The sequence below is a fragment of the Terrapene carolina genome, unplaced genomic scaffold (assembly GCF_002925995.2).
Source record: "Terrapene carolina triunguis isolate 2854851 unplaced genomic scaffold, T_m_triunguis-2.0 Scaffold96, whole genome shotgun sequence".
Classification (NCBI taxonomy): domain Eukaryota; kingdom Metazoa; phylum Chordata; order Testudines; family Emydidae; genus Terrapene; species Terrapene triunguis.
The window spans coordinates 34,860,116-34,874,368 of NW_020664447.1; the positions used below are offsets into that span (position 1 = coordinate 34,860,116).

A 14,253-nucleotide genomic window follows, 5' to 3' on the forward strand; every position below is an offset into this window, starting at 1 on the left:
TCCATGCTCTGTTACTTGGCCCCTTTTCACTGAGGCTGCTAACAAAGAGCAATTGATGCCAATCCTGAGGTTGGTTTTTGGGATGTGCGCTGAGCCCTCTGTTCCCTCCTGCATTTCACACAGCTTGAAAGGGGAGGATCTCTTCCATCCCAGGACCAGGGCTCTCCAATCTCTCTCTCTGCTGCAATCAGAGATTGAACTGCTTTGGGTGCTTGGCTAACATGCAGCATGCACTCTGGAAGTGGAGGATCACTTTAATTCCTATTGACTAGTTGGCCTTAGTTCTAATCTTCGCTCAAAGGGATTGAGAAGTAACTTGGCCCTCCTCCCCTTCTCAGGTACCTCCTGAATTAGACAAGCGGGCAATTCCTAAAATCTCTGCTGGTGAAGGACTGATCCAATAAGCCTGATCCTGTAAAGAAAACAGCCCCCCAGCCCCAAAAATGCTGATGTTACCCCAGTCAGGCTGTTCAGGTCAAGATGGGGTGGATACTTATTCTTCAATATTAAAGAACTGAGCCAACACCAAGTTGTGCTGGTCCTTATGCAGCCCCAGCTAATTCTCTTCCTCACATGCTATTGACCAGCTCTTGCCTGCCTACAAACTGCCCTCAAACTGTGGCCACCACACACCCCAGCTTCCCCGACTGATGAGGCTCCACTTCCCTTGTGACCCCTGCGTCACCCCCTCCAGGAAGTAGAGCTGAAGTGCAGCATTCCAAGCAGGAGCAAGGGAAGGCAGTCAGAGAATTCAGTCTGTGCTGGGACCCACTGGCCCTGGAGTCAGTCAGGAGTGTAGACCGTGCTCTAGCTGCCAGGCCAGGCATATGGTGCAGGACTCCTGGAAGTGTGGAGCCTTATTCACCTGCATAGGCCCCAGGGACCTAACAACGGCACCTGCTTGAAATCATACAAGTCATCTCATACAAATCTGTGATTGAGGGGTCCATCTCTACTCCCTGGCAGACGAAGCAGGGCTTGATATATGAGAGGGAGGGAAAAGGATTATAGGGTAGCTTCCTGGTTGCCCTTTCTAAGCTAGCAAGAAGAGAACAGAAACAACAACGACCACCACCAAAAAAGCTATTCCTCATCCTGAAAAACTGCAATAGCGCTACAGCAACTGTTCTGAAATCCAGCAGGAGCAGGAAGAGTTAATGGCAGCACACTGAGGTGGAAGAGGGTGGGAAACCCCTTTCAGAATCAAGCATATGCTCCTATCTTACCACTACTAATCTTCCCCACAGAGAGCATTTCCTAACCTATACCTCTCTCGTGTTTCAACCCCTCCTGCCCCCAATCAGAGGACAGTGTCACTGGGATTTTCCTACATTCCTGCATTCTAAATCTTAACAGGGATTGTTTTATGATTGTGCTGGGCAGGACAGCAAAGCCGATTAGCCTTCAAGGTCCCCATTCTAGCTCCTAGAAAGGCAAATGCAGCAGGCGGCAGCCGTACTTGAGTTCTTGTGCAATAGCAGCAATCTGCTCCACACGGTCCTGGTGAGCAGCTAGGTCGCTCTCAAAGGCCTCATGTTTCTTCAGCAGGGCCTTGATCTCTGACAAGGTAGCAGTTTCATAATCCTTCTGCTGCAGCATTACCTCCTTACCTACAGAGGGAGCCAAAGGACAGGAGAATGAAACCAATAAATCGGCATGGATTCTTCATGCCCATGCTCAGGCCAACTAGCTTACACTCCAATGGTGGACCCACCACTACTCCAAATGTAACCCTTTGAACACTCCTGCAATCAAGACAGGCCAATTTGGAGATTCCCACTTTTCAGTCTCAGACGAGTCTCTTGGATTGTAAGTATCAAGTGTGAACTGCCAACAGCGCTGCTCAACCAAGTGCTGTCAGTCACACTAGGACCCAGATTCAAGTCTCTAGCTTGGAAGAGGCCCTGGGGTTTTTTCGCCCTTCCTCTGCAGCGTGGGGCACGGGTCACTTGCTGAAGGAGTCTCTGCACCTTGAAGTCTTTAAACCACAAGTTGAGGACTTCTATAGCTCAGACATAGATCAGGGGTTTGTTACAGGAGTGGGTGGGTGAGATTCTGTGGCCTGCGTTGTGCAGGAGGTCAGACTAGATTGAAGATCATAATGGTCCCTTCTGACCTTAAAGTGTATGAGTCTATGTGGCCACAAGGGGGAGATGGCTACATAATCAGAATGTGGCCACACTAATATATTTTAGTTAGAGAATATATTTTATGGAACATAGTCGTAACCACACTGCCAGAGAGGTTCCGGAAGGGTAATGAAGCAGGTTTTATATATATTTCAGGCATAACACCAAAAGCATATATTTGCCACAGGCCAACCAGTAGTTTTCCAGCTCAGAAGATAGAGATGTACTGACACTCATGCTCTATATGGTGGCCATTCTGACTATATTATTTGTTTGTAGAAGACTTAATTCAATGGGGCCCTGAATATAGTCCTTAGGTGCTACTTCATTATGTTATTATTTTCCTAGACCTGAATCTCTTCTCAATACTAACGTTCAAATTATTTTTTCTCCTTAAACATGTGAGTGGAGTTGGTGCTCATGAAAGTCACACACACACACACACACACACACAACTGGTGTGAGCCAAGCAACAGCTTTGCCAGCTGCAATAAGCACCTTCCTCCAGCTCTGCCAATTGATCTACATTTCCACATGCAGCACTCTCCTACAGTCTTGGACCTATCCAGTTTAGTATAGATTAGAGCCATATGATTTATTTATTAATTATTATTATTATTGGCAAATAGTAAATTAGCTGAAAATGCATTTTTCAGGCCACCAAAACCATTCACAAATTCAGGCTGAATTCAACAAATACCTTCAGCTGAAAAAAATATATTTTAGAAACATTTCAACATTTTGTTTCAACTTTTCTTTTCAAAGTGACACTTTCAAAATGAAATGTCAATCCAAATCAACATTTTGTTTAGAAACTGCCCCTTTGGATCGACATTCAAAGTATTTTGTTTGATTTAAATTAACATTTCTCTGTTTTTTTCCCTCCCCTTCTCCCCCCTCCCCCCAGAAAAAAAAGAATACATTCAGTTTCAATTCAAAACTAACCAAAAAATTATCAGTTTGACTACTGAACCAATTATTTGCTCAGCTCTAATCTAGATGTGAAAGACCAGTACAATCACTCCCATGACACCCAGGGCTCTATCTTCAGATAGGCAATGGCATGTTTTCAGAAGCAAAATGCTTTCAGAAGGAAGCATTAGGATTGGCATTACCATCTGTCCAGGACTCGTGAATGGAAGCTTTCTGCCGGAACTTCTCAGCCAGGTGGTCCAGCCTCTCTAGCCTTCGGATCTCATTCAACAGCCATTCCTCATAGCCCTTCTCAGCCTGCTCTAGGCCTCCCCATGCATTGTTTATGTCCTGCAGTGATGTAAAAGGTACAGCAGCATGAGAGGAAGGAATTAGTTCAGAAGATTGGGAATGTTCTTCAGCATCATGCTTTGAGCATTCATCCAAGCGGGCCATAGGCTTCTAATCACTCGGTAGCAACAGGAGGCTGTATTTTGGCTCCATGGTCATGAGATGTAGATTTGCAGCAGGCTGATGATCTGACCAGATGGAGTGCATTTAGCAGGTCAGAACCACGGAACCCAAAAGAGACACTCTGTGAAGCACTTCCGCTCACAGCACGTTATCTATGAATGCAGTGAAATGTCATGAGAGGCAGTCACATGCCTCCTAGTACGAAAAAACCTCTTTGATCACTCCTTCCTTCAAGAGGTCAATAAAAAATTAGTTTGTGGCCTCAAAAACAGATGGACCCAGTGTTCACCCAATCACAGATTTCACTGTCAGCTAGCCAGGAGCCTGAGGGCCGGACCTAATTTGTACACAGAGAAGCAGAGACTGGACCACCACTCCCACCTTAATGTGCAGGAATAGTCTGTGTGAGGACAACAGGTCCCAGGGAGCAAATATCCCATCCTGATTTAACTGCTTTGATCAGGATGGAGTCCTGCATTCAGAGACCAGTGGTTCCGATTGAAAATGAGGGTGGCATGGCCACACTTCTCTCATGCCTGTCTGTCTCATCTTCTACTCAAGAACTAGAAACTCTCTGGGGCAGGGACCATCTTTTTCTTCTGTATTTGCACAATGGGGTCCTCATCCATGACTAGGGCTCCTAGGCGTTATGGTAATACAAATAATATGGTCTAAAGTAGTAAGCTTGATTTGGAAGGGTAGACAGATGCCTTGCGCTTTTAGCATATCACACTCACCGAGACCATTTTCCCCTCTGAAGGCATGAATGCCGGCCTGTTGCTGAGCCGCAGCTTGGTCTGCAAGGTATTGAAATTGATTTCAAGTTGGCACTTCTCCTGGACCTTGGGGGGCTTGTGCAGGCGACGGTAGTCCCGGAAGTCCTCCAGTTTCTGCTGCATGGCTTGCATGGTGTTCTCGGGCGCCCGATTCTCCAGCCAGGGAATGGTGCGGCGGATCCATTCCAGCAACTGAAAACAGCAAAGACGAGAGGGAGGAATCAGAATAGCTGCAAAATCATTACAAATTAAGCCCCAAGTTTAGGTTTTGTTAAAACTACTTGTGTCCTCAGAACTTAGTAGGGATTGTCCACTTTATGTTTGAAACTGGGTGTTGCCAGCAGGGTTCTGCCAAAGGCAGGGAATTGGTTTAAGAAAAGGCTGTCAGTCAACCACTTTGTAAAAGTATGGTCTTATGGTATCTACCCTGTACAGACTACCACGCAGAGGCACACGATTAGGGTGACCAAATGTCCCAATTTTATAGGGACAGTCCCGATATTCGAGGCTCTCTCTTATATAGGCGCCTATTACCCCCCACACACTGTCCTGATTTTTCATACTTGCTATCTGGGCACCCTACATACAATTACAGCACAGAATGCCTTGATGTGGTTAATTCATAGTTCAGTTCTGCAGAATCAAGACCAAACTCTGTTCTCAGATCATGCTAGACCTTAACAGGGCAGGTGCTTGGTTCAAAAATACTGCAAGCCTGTCAGTGTTTTAGCTCCGTTGGGGCTACACTGTTGTAACTGATTTGCCCTCTCTGACACAGAAGGGTCTACGCTGTAGAAACGAAGTTACTGCCTCCATTTTCATTTTTCCACTCTAGCTTCTTTGAAGTCAGCACAGCCCCGAGAACAGTCTTCCAAAGCAAACAGCTGCTAGGCAGCCAGCAGGGAAATAAAACAATGGGCAGCTCCGGGTGGAGCAGAAAGCTGCCACATGCTTTCCTACAATGCAGTGGGATCTCATCACATCCATCCCAAAACAACTGTGGTGGCTCCCAGTTCATTTCAGGATCAATTTTACAACTGTCCTCTTTGTACTCAAAGTTCTTTATTGTCTTCCTCCAACCCTGCTTATGGACCTTATCCCTTTGCTCTCCCATTTGCTTCTTCTACTTGTCTACCAGAGGCCTCCTATGGTCATTTCTGCAGTCTCATAACTGTCTTTGTGTGAGCCTTCTCCCATGCAGCTCCTGCTATCTGGAACAGTCTTCAGTTTCTAGCCTATATAGACGCTTTCCAAATGTTAGTGAATGCTTATTTTCTTCCTTGCCTACACCTTTAACTTCTCTTCCCCATTATGATTTACTTAACTCTTAACGCATGAAGGACGCTACACAATAAAGTTGTATAATATTGCACATCTTTTCTTAAAATGACTTTGTTTCTCTTTAGTTTTAGTAATACAATGATTTCTTTCAATAAAATTGAGAATCCGAAGGCTGTTCCACTCCGGATAGCCACCATTTTAAAGTATATTACATTTGACACCTGACATAGTTCAGAGTCTTTCATATTTACCTATTAGAAGAAAACACTTTCTAAGGAAACATGGGATGGTATATATTCTACAGTACTAGAGATCTGGCTGTAGGTTTAAAAACACAGTGCTGTGTTTGTACAGAGCCTAGCACTATAGTGTCCTGGTCCAGGACCGAGGCTCTACAGTAATACATGTAATACACACAACGCTGCCCAGGAATTGACAGCAACATGGATACTTACATCACTGGCCAGCTTTTCATAGTCTTCCATGAGCTGTTCATTCTCCTGATTGACTGCCAACACCTTGCAGATACGATTGGCTGCTGTCTCCGCCTGTCAAAGAGGAGACAAAACAGGAAGGGGAAAAAGTGTCAAAACACCATAATCCAAAACTTGTGGTTTAGCCTCCTGCTACGTACCTGTGGTGAAGGGTAAAGTCTCCCATCCCTGGCTCTAGCAGCCCATCTCTGGTCCGAGAGCATGTCCAGGAAACTTAGTTTTTTATTTGACTTTCTACCATAACTAATTTTTTTTCTCCCCAGTAAAGCATCTCTCTGCGATGCATTCAAGTGGATTCAGCCTCCATGCTCAACTGATGCAGCAGTCTAGGCCTGTCTGCTCTGGGACAATCAGAGTTCTGGGTCTTTTCTGAAATTATTCATATAAGCCGTCGGAGACATCCTCTCCACCCCACAAGCAGACGCTCAAAGTCACAACTCCAATATTTGATCTATGATGCCTGGGCACTACTATGGCAAGTGTCAAACTGGGGGAATCTTCCTTAAATGCTTTTAACCTTAAGAAAGTGCTGTTTATTTGTATTTGATCCCGACGCTGGACTCTGGGTGAGTCTTTACCTAATTTCTAAGAAAATACTTAGATTTTGGGGGTAAGGAAAGAACAAACTTATCTAACAATTGATTGACTAGGTCTCTAAGGTGCCACAAGTACTCCTGTTCTTTTTGCGGATACAGACTAACACGGCTGCTACTCTGAAACCTAACAATTGAGCTATCTTCTAGCTTGCCCTACAATATACAGTCTTTGATATCCTTTACGTGCAATTCCATCTCAAGGCATAGAAGTATCTGATGGATGGAGAAACCTTTCCTTCCTTCACCACCAGCTATTCAGACCTACATTTATCTGGACTTTCATGATCCAGCTGAGAGTGAGACTCTCCTTCCATCTAACTGGGATTTGTTTCGTAATCTCTCTGCCTCCTTCCCCAAATCAAGTCTCTTCAGCAATGGTGTATCATCATTACAGTGGCTTTCTGCAAGGAGGCTGGACATGTTGAAACTTGGATCAAAGAATGGAAATCCCAGCTGCAAACTAAGGTCTGAACAGTCCACCCTGGAGTACCACATTATTAGCAAGAGCACATGCTTAACACTTGAAATATATAAGAGGCTTGTTCTTGGGGCATTACTTGCCCATGTATCTGCACAGCTCCTGTGACCACGAAGGAGAGTTAGATCCTTCTCCAGAGGTGGACAGAGTCCTTGGAACAACATCTGCTGTGCAGACAACTTGAAGGGCCATTTTCTTTCTGGTCCAGATAGCAGTGCACTAGAGGCCATCATCATCATCATACTTATCTCCTCTTCTCACCGAAGCCCTAAAGATACTATCACCATCCTACCTCCACAATGTGGGTATCTCCAGGTGGCTGAGGAAGCTGGGATAGGATTTCCTATAGAGGGAGTCAATCCCAACTCGTTACATCACTCACCGGTGGCCAACAGGAGACTGTTGTTGAGCAATGCAGGGAGTGAGTGCACATGGTGTCTCTACAGCTTTCACATTCTGTAAGTTACAGGGTGCTCTAGATCTGTAAGTGGAACTGACACCAAAAGTGGTTGTGTGCGTGTGATTCTGGAGCAGTAAACAGCCCACCATTTAATGAGCTCATAACTGGCACGTTTAAACATACATCTATTTTTAAAAGGAATTTAATATTTGTTTATTCAGCCTCTGATGTCATTGGAGAAAAATCCTCTCGTTATTGCGGCTGATGTGAGGTAGCAAGAATAGCAATAAAAATCATAAGCTCCAAAATGACGTACAAGTCCCAAAGGAACTGGTGATCTTAGTCGTTGGGAAGAGGTTGAGTGTTCAGTCATCTCTCCCATCGCTAAACTAGGCCAGCTAGCGGGTATACAAATATTAGCTACATTAATAAGAACAAGTAGAAATGGTCTTTAAAGGGGAAAGAGCCATTTCGGTAAAAAATATAAATGAAAAGTGCTCAGGACAGTTTAAAATGTCAGAAAGCATTCTCTTGTTTTGCTTTTAACTTCCTCTTGGCTGGTACTAAAGGCTCATTTTTGCCATCCAGGTGGACTTTACAGAGAGGATATCAAGTGATATCTCAAAAAGACATACCCTGTGTCCCTACATCCAATGTGACTTGAGGGAGAGAGAGGTCACCTCAAACTTTATAGGACCCAGGGCCAGGGTGGTGGGGATTTTTTTTTTTTTTTTTTTTTGGTTAATTTTCCAACCCTGTTATTCACATGTGGCTGTGGCAGCAGCCAACTAAGCAGTAGGGATTCCATTTTAAACAGGTATATTTACAGGTGTTTGATGGCAGATTTCCTCCAGTCCCCCCACATTTTGGGTGTCCATGTGTCCAAACACAAAAATCCCCAATTGCCGATGTTTAGCTTGTTTGGAAGTCAGTCTCTCTCTCCCCTACACCAACCCCTGCTTCTCTGTGGCCCTGCCTACACTGGATTTCTCACTAAATCATCCTGTTACTACAAGTAACAGTAGGAGCATTACAGTAGACACGGTGCTACAACTACTAGAGTTGCAGGCAATATGTTGTGCTGACCTGCTGTGATTAGGGTTAGACAACAGAATGTTCCATGTGATCTCCATTTGTGCTCCCAACAACGCTCCCAGGAAAGGAGCAGCAGCAGAATGTTTAAGGAAAGGAGTGGAATGTAGATATAATCTACGTAATGTCTAGACGGCTCACCACATGTTCCTTTATTAAAGGAATGTTTATGGACAATTTGCTGCTCCTGAAAGGTTCTGGACTGACAGTCCCAGAGATTCTAGCCACAGAAGAGATACAATACAGGCAGTGGCACCATAAGCTTTGCCCACTTTATCTTGTCCATGTGTCTCAATCCTGGCCTTGAGGAGCTACCTCTCTAGGGATGAAAGGGGAGTGGTCTCCATGGCCCATTTGACCCTGGGTCTCCCTGCTGAGAATGTCAATAAAGCGATCTAGGACCATAATGGTTTCTGTGATGTGGCCACCTGTCTATGACTAACACATGATCCCAAGAGCACCCCAGAACACTGCATACCAAACAAACACTTTATAAAATAGCAAGAAGTTATTCAGAAAATTTCACTGCAGAAGTCAAGTTTTACAACATATTAAAACATATTAAACCCAACCAGTAGTTAAACACCCATGCAGTTTAGTGTTGTGAAAGTTAGAAGCAGTTAGAAAACAAGCAAACCAACCAAAGCAAGTATACACACATATTTTTATATATAAATCATTTAAAGGAAAAGCAGCCATCCACATAAATGTCATGTCAGGCTAGGGCCCCTGTACCTTTAAAGACTCAGTATAAGAGAATGAAAGAAGCGGAAAGCTGATCATGTGACCTCCCCTTCAGGGCTGGTAGCAGTAATGAGAAATCTGAATGAAAAATGGAGCGACATCACAGTAAGTCACCTAATCAAGAAAGAGACAGCAGTGCTTCAAGGAGCACAGAGTGTCTTTTTACCTAGTGAGAGTCATGCTCGGTAATCACTCTGTATTAGCCCGGGATTTTAAACTCGTCACTCAACAGCTGGAAAATGTAGGACTTGCCCTGGGAGAGCTTCAAAAAGGAGCAACACCCTATCCTCCAGTCATAGTTAAGTTCCTAGCAAATTGACAATGTAAGCAATTTTCTTAATCCTCCCTATAAGCCAGTTAGACTACATGGGATTCAAACCTTAAAAGCGAAGAAGCAAATTCTCTGATTCTTACTCCAGTTACTTGGTTCGGACATTGTGGCAGTAGACAAGGTTTCTGTTTACAGTATCGATAGAAGCCCTGGCACCAGTACTAATTGCTAAAATGGGCACAGGAGCTGCTGCAAATATTTTCAAAGGATGGAATGGGACAGGAGAAGAGAAGAACATAGGATTGAGGGGCAGCACCTTTAACACCACCAGAAACTATCCAGTTCTTTCACCTTCTACCCACATTTGAGGTTTGCCATCAACCTAAACTGAAGAACTGTGTGTGGGGCAACTGGAAAATACTGGGGCTGGTGGTTAGTCTGGCATGGGCTCTGGGAGAATGGTCTTTATGGGAAAGCATCAGCTGGCTTGTATTCCACTTAGCCTGCTGTGAAGAGTTTCAAATAATTTACTAGCCAGGATCCTCATGGCAAAGCCGCCACCAAACCCATATATGTCAAGTAGGTGAACCTACTTCAGCACTGTCCAAATGGAGTATCACATTTGCAATTTACTAGGAACCAGAGCTGCACCTATTTTGCATAAAACACAGCAGGTCCCAGCATGCAATGTTCCAGCTTGATAAAAAAAAAAAAAAAAAAAAAAAATCTTAAGGTTAAACCTAGCTATAAAAAAACAGAACAAATTTAAAAAAAAAAAAAAAAGATCAAAGAAAGCAAAGTTCAAAAAAAAAAAAAAAAAAAAAAAAAAATCTTATGGTTCAAGCTAGCTCTTTACATGTGGAACCTGCAACCTATGGGTAGCATCTTGGTATAAAAACTGATGCTGGCTACCATCAGCACTGATGTATATAAATTACATGTAGCCCTGAGGTGCTTAGTATGCTGCCAGCATTGCTCTCCCTTGGGAAAAATGTGGACTGTGCATCCTTTATAGAAAGCAGTTGTGAGAAAGAAGGGAAATGTGTGTCCTGTTTGTAACATGTTAATTAGAGATGGGTCTAAGTCTCAAGCTTTGGACCATATTTCCAAAGCCCCTGGTCTGAATCCCCTTGAGCTTGGAGGGGGAGGGGAGGAGGAGAATGCACACCTACACGGAGCTTTCCTCCTATAAAAAGCACTACTAGAAAATTGGCATTTTAGACAACTGTTGCTCGGTAGGAGGCAGGGATCTCTGAGCTCGCTAATCAGTTCCCTTGGGGGTAGGCCCAGTGCCAGGCAAAGGGGCTTGGAATAAAAGCAGAGAAAGAACTAAAGAAAATATTGCAGAAGATAAAGAAGCTGACAGAAGGAGGAAGAAACAGCTGGTTTGGTGAAGGGAGGCGAATGAGTGGGAAGGAAAGAACAAAAGGGAGACGAGCCAGGAGAGGAGACATGGGTAAGAGAGGGGAAGTTCAGGTGGTTCAACAGACTGATTAGGGATGAAACTCGCAGCGGGAGCACTGTCTAGGGGTAGGAAATTATGGGCTACTTCCTCTTAGGTAGTTCACATATCATTGGAAATTTGCCCAGGAAGAGGCCACTGACCCAGTGTGAGCTCAGTAGGGAGGGAATCTGGCAGCTGCAACATGAGACCCTCAACAGTCCCATCTTAATCAGCTTTCAGAACAAGACTATGCTTGACAAGGTGGAAATTAAGCTTGTTGCTTTGAGATACACATCATCCAGTCAGGAGTGATGGAGTCCAAAGGTCAATTTCTTCCTTTTAGCTTGGTCAGTGGGGTTGTGCCCACCCTGGGCAGTAATCTTGTGTCCACCACATGGGAGTGGATGCAGAGAGAGGCATAAAGGAAAGAGCTGAAGTATGTTTAAAGAACACTTTCTGAATCCATAGTTTCCTCATATTACGTCTTCAGCCAGGTTAAAGATCATACGTCCCAGAACAGCTATGTATGTGGTTAGACTGCTCAGTCCATGGGATTCCCTGCCTCTATGTTCATGGACCAAAGGTTTGGGATGTTTCTCAGACTTAACTGTTGGGGGGGCAGGGAAGAGAAAAGGGAGGGTTTTGTTAGGAGTAATGTCTCACCTTCTGCGCACCTGAGAAGGCGTGGTAGTAACATGAAACATAGGTCATAATGGCCTTCTCATCCGGCCTTAGCGGGCCTATAATATCTGTGCAAAGAAGGAAAAGAGGTTGAAAGGATAAAGTAAGAAGCAGAACATAGAATAAAATAAACAGTCATGGGTGGTGTGAGAGAGGGGGAGAAAACTTCCCATCATGCATTGCAGGACAGGCCAAATAGATTTCCATGCGGAGAGCTGGGAATTCGGATCAGAAAGTGACCAGCAGGGTTGGCTCTGAGGATCAAAGTGGTACCACCCCTTTCTCCTCCCAGCATCCAGTTCTTGTTCCTAGTCAACCTCCAAATTACATATTTTCACAGCCCCACAGTCAGTGGGCCTGACCCAGCCATGAGAATGAATAAAATTTATTTATTGCTTTAGCATTTTAAGAGTCTGCTCTTGAAAGGCTTGTGAGTCTTAAGTGGCCGGGCCATTGCAGAGATCAGACTGCCTTCTTACAGAGTATTTCCCACTCTGCTTCAGTGTGCACTGCTTAATCCTATGGCACTGAAGCAGTTACAGTGTGTTTGATTTTTGAGGGAGATTTATCAGGTCTCACTTAGCAATATTTTCTTTAAGTAACTACACACCAGCAGGCAATTGCTTGGCAAAATACAGCGAGGACACACCTGTCCAACCTCCACACACAAGGGGGGGGGGGACACAAGGGAGGAAAGAAAGGGAAAAGCAGGTGTCTCAGATGCAATATGTGATCCCCTCTATTTCAAGAACCACAGCTCCAGAGGGTTTGTCAGATAAACTCTTTAAACCCGAGCTGAATCTGGGCTGAGTTCACTGTGTAAAAGGAATAGGTGTTATGCTGAACTCTGCCAGGAGTGGTAGCTTCGTATTTGGGGTGATCCTCCAGTGGCTCAGTTAGTCGAAGAAATACTTCCACAGATGCCTAAGGAGTAAGTGAAGAGAATCAGGAAGAATTAAGGCTTGCAACGGTGGTTGATTTACCAGGTCTAGTGAAGACCCGCTAAATTGACTGCAGATCGCTCTCCTGTTGACTCCTGTACTCCACTGGATTGAGAAGAGTAGGAGGAGTCGACGGGAGAGCATCTCCCATCAACATCGTGTAGTGTGGACCCAGCGGTAAGTAGATCTAAGCTTAGATCGAATTTCCCTTGTAGTGTACACAAGGCCTTACAGACCCTGTAGCTCAGGTGTAGTGAATGTGTATAAGGGTGAGTGAATGTGTGCTCTTTCTGAAACCTCCTGCCCAGCCAAAATTCCCCACCCTCGCAAAAAAGTGGATCATCAGAAATAAACTCACATGATGGTATGCTGTAGTGTCTGAGCAAGCTTGGTGGCCTACCTTGGTGGCCTACACACCGCAACAGTGTGTTAAAGATTTAGGTTTGATTTCCAATTCTAGTCCTACTGGTATGACAGGAGCTGGTGCTTAGCTAGTTGAGAGGGAATCTTGATGGCAGAGCTCCCAGTACCACAGGATTAATGCGCACTCGGCAGCCCTGTGGCTTTACTGTACACTGACTGTAGGGATGTGCTCTCCCAATCCCTGCCCCCCAAAATATTATGTTTGGGACACCACTTTGAACCAACAGCCAACTCTACCAAAAATAATATAAAGATGCCCGTAGCTAGAGAGGAGAGAGAGAAAGAAAAAAGGTTTGGACATTAGCAACAGGACCAGGTGCGCTGTGTGGAGGGAGCTTGGAATCCTGCGATACCTTCTGGGCTCCTGAGAAGGCGTGGTAGAAGCTAGAAACATAGGTCATGATGGCTTTCTCGTCAGGGCGGGCAGTTCCAACAATGTCTGTCAAAAAAAACCTGAAGTTAAGAGCATATCGACTGATGGGAGAAGAGCAAGGGAGGAGAGCCAGAATGGTCAGGACACCTGGTGTGGGGCACGTACATATCACAGGAAAGTCCAACTCTGCACACTCTTTGCGCAGGACTCACTGACCCTCCCCAGCAACCCTTTCCTCACCAACAAAACTCCCAAGAGGAGGTGTAATCTAGCCTCTGGCAAACCTAATGGGATTGCAGTACGTTTCGTGTTGGAACATTTCATCCCTCTCTAGAAGGATCCAGCCAAAGCAGAGCTGTCAGTTGAATCAGTGGGACGAACCCAGCAAAGCACCAATAGGCTGTTGTTGTGTTTATAGTTTTAGCATAATTCAACTCCTCCGTCCCCTAAAAGTTCTTGAGGTGAGTTTTTTCCTGCCCCTCAAACCACCCCAACATATGGATGGCCTGATTTTCCAAAGGTGCCAAGTGCTCCAAGTCCCATTGCTGTCGGTGGGAACTCAACACCTCTGAAGATCAGGCCATCGGTATTTACACTGCAGAGGTACACACATTTGTTCTATTCCTTTAAGAAGGAGAGCCGCTCTGACAAAGCAGGAGAAATCCTGCATGGCCTTAACCATCTGTTTCTATCATTCCCAAAACTAGACTCAGTTAATTTCTGGGGTAGATTTCTTTGGGAGCA

General features: G+C 44.9%; 1 protein-coding gene across 3 annotated transcripts in view; it reads right to left on the reverse strand.

Annotated features, from left to right (window-relative positions):
• Positions 1 to 13,571, reverse strand: part of LOC112119943 (alpha-actinin-1) — a 32,685-nt gene extending 19,114 nt beyond the window's left edge. For 2 of the 3 annotated variants that reach the window (XM_029911551.1, XM_029911549.1), the window contains exons 1-5: positions 13,490 to 13,571; positions 6,028 to 6,120; positions 4,253 to 4,483; positions 3,245 to 3,392; positions 1,460 to 1,610 (exon numbers count right to left, since the gene is read on the reverse strand). In XM_029911551.1, coding sequence (XP_029767411.1) covers positions 1,460 to 1,610; positions 3,245 to 3,392; positions 4,253 to 4,483; positions 6,028 to 6,120; positions 13,490 to 13,537 — 671 coding nt within the window. In that variant the 5' untranslated portion in view covers positions 13,538 to 13,571. Of the gene's footprint in view, positions 1 to 1,459; positions 1,611 to 3,244; positions 3,393 to 4,252; positions 4,484 to 6,027; positions 6,121 to 9,367; positions 9,455 to 11,754; positions 11,823 to 13,489 lie in introns of those variants that run through there. The other variant, XM_029911550.1, reaches the window with a different exon arrangement.
• Positions 13,572 to 14,253: the final 682 nt, after the last annotated feature.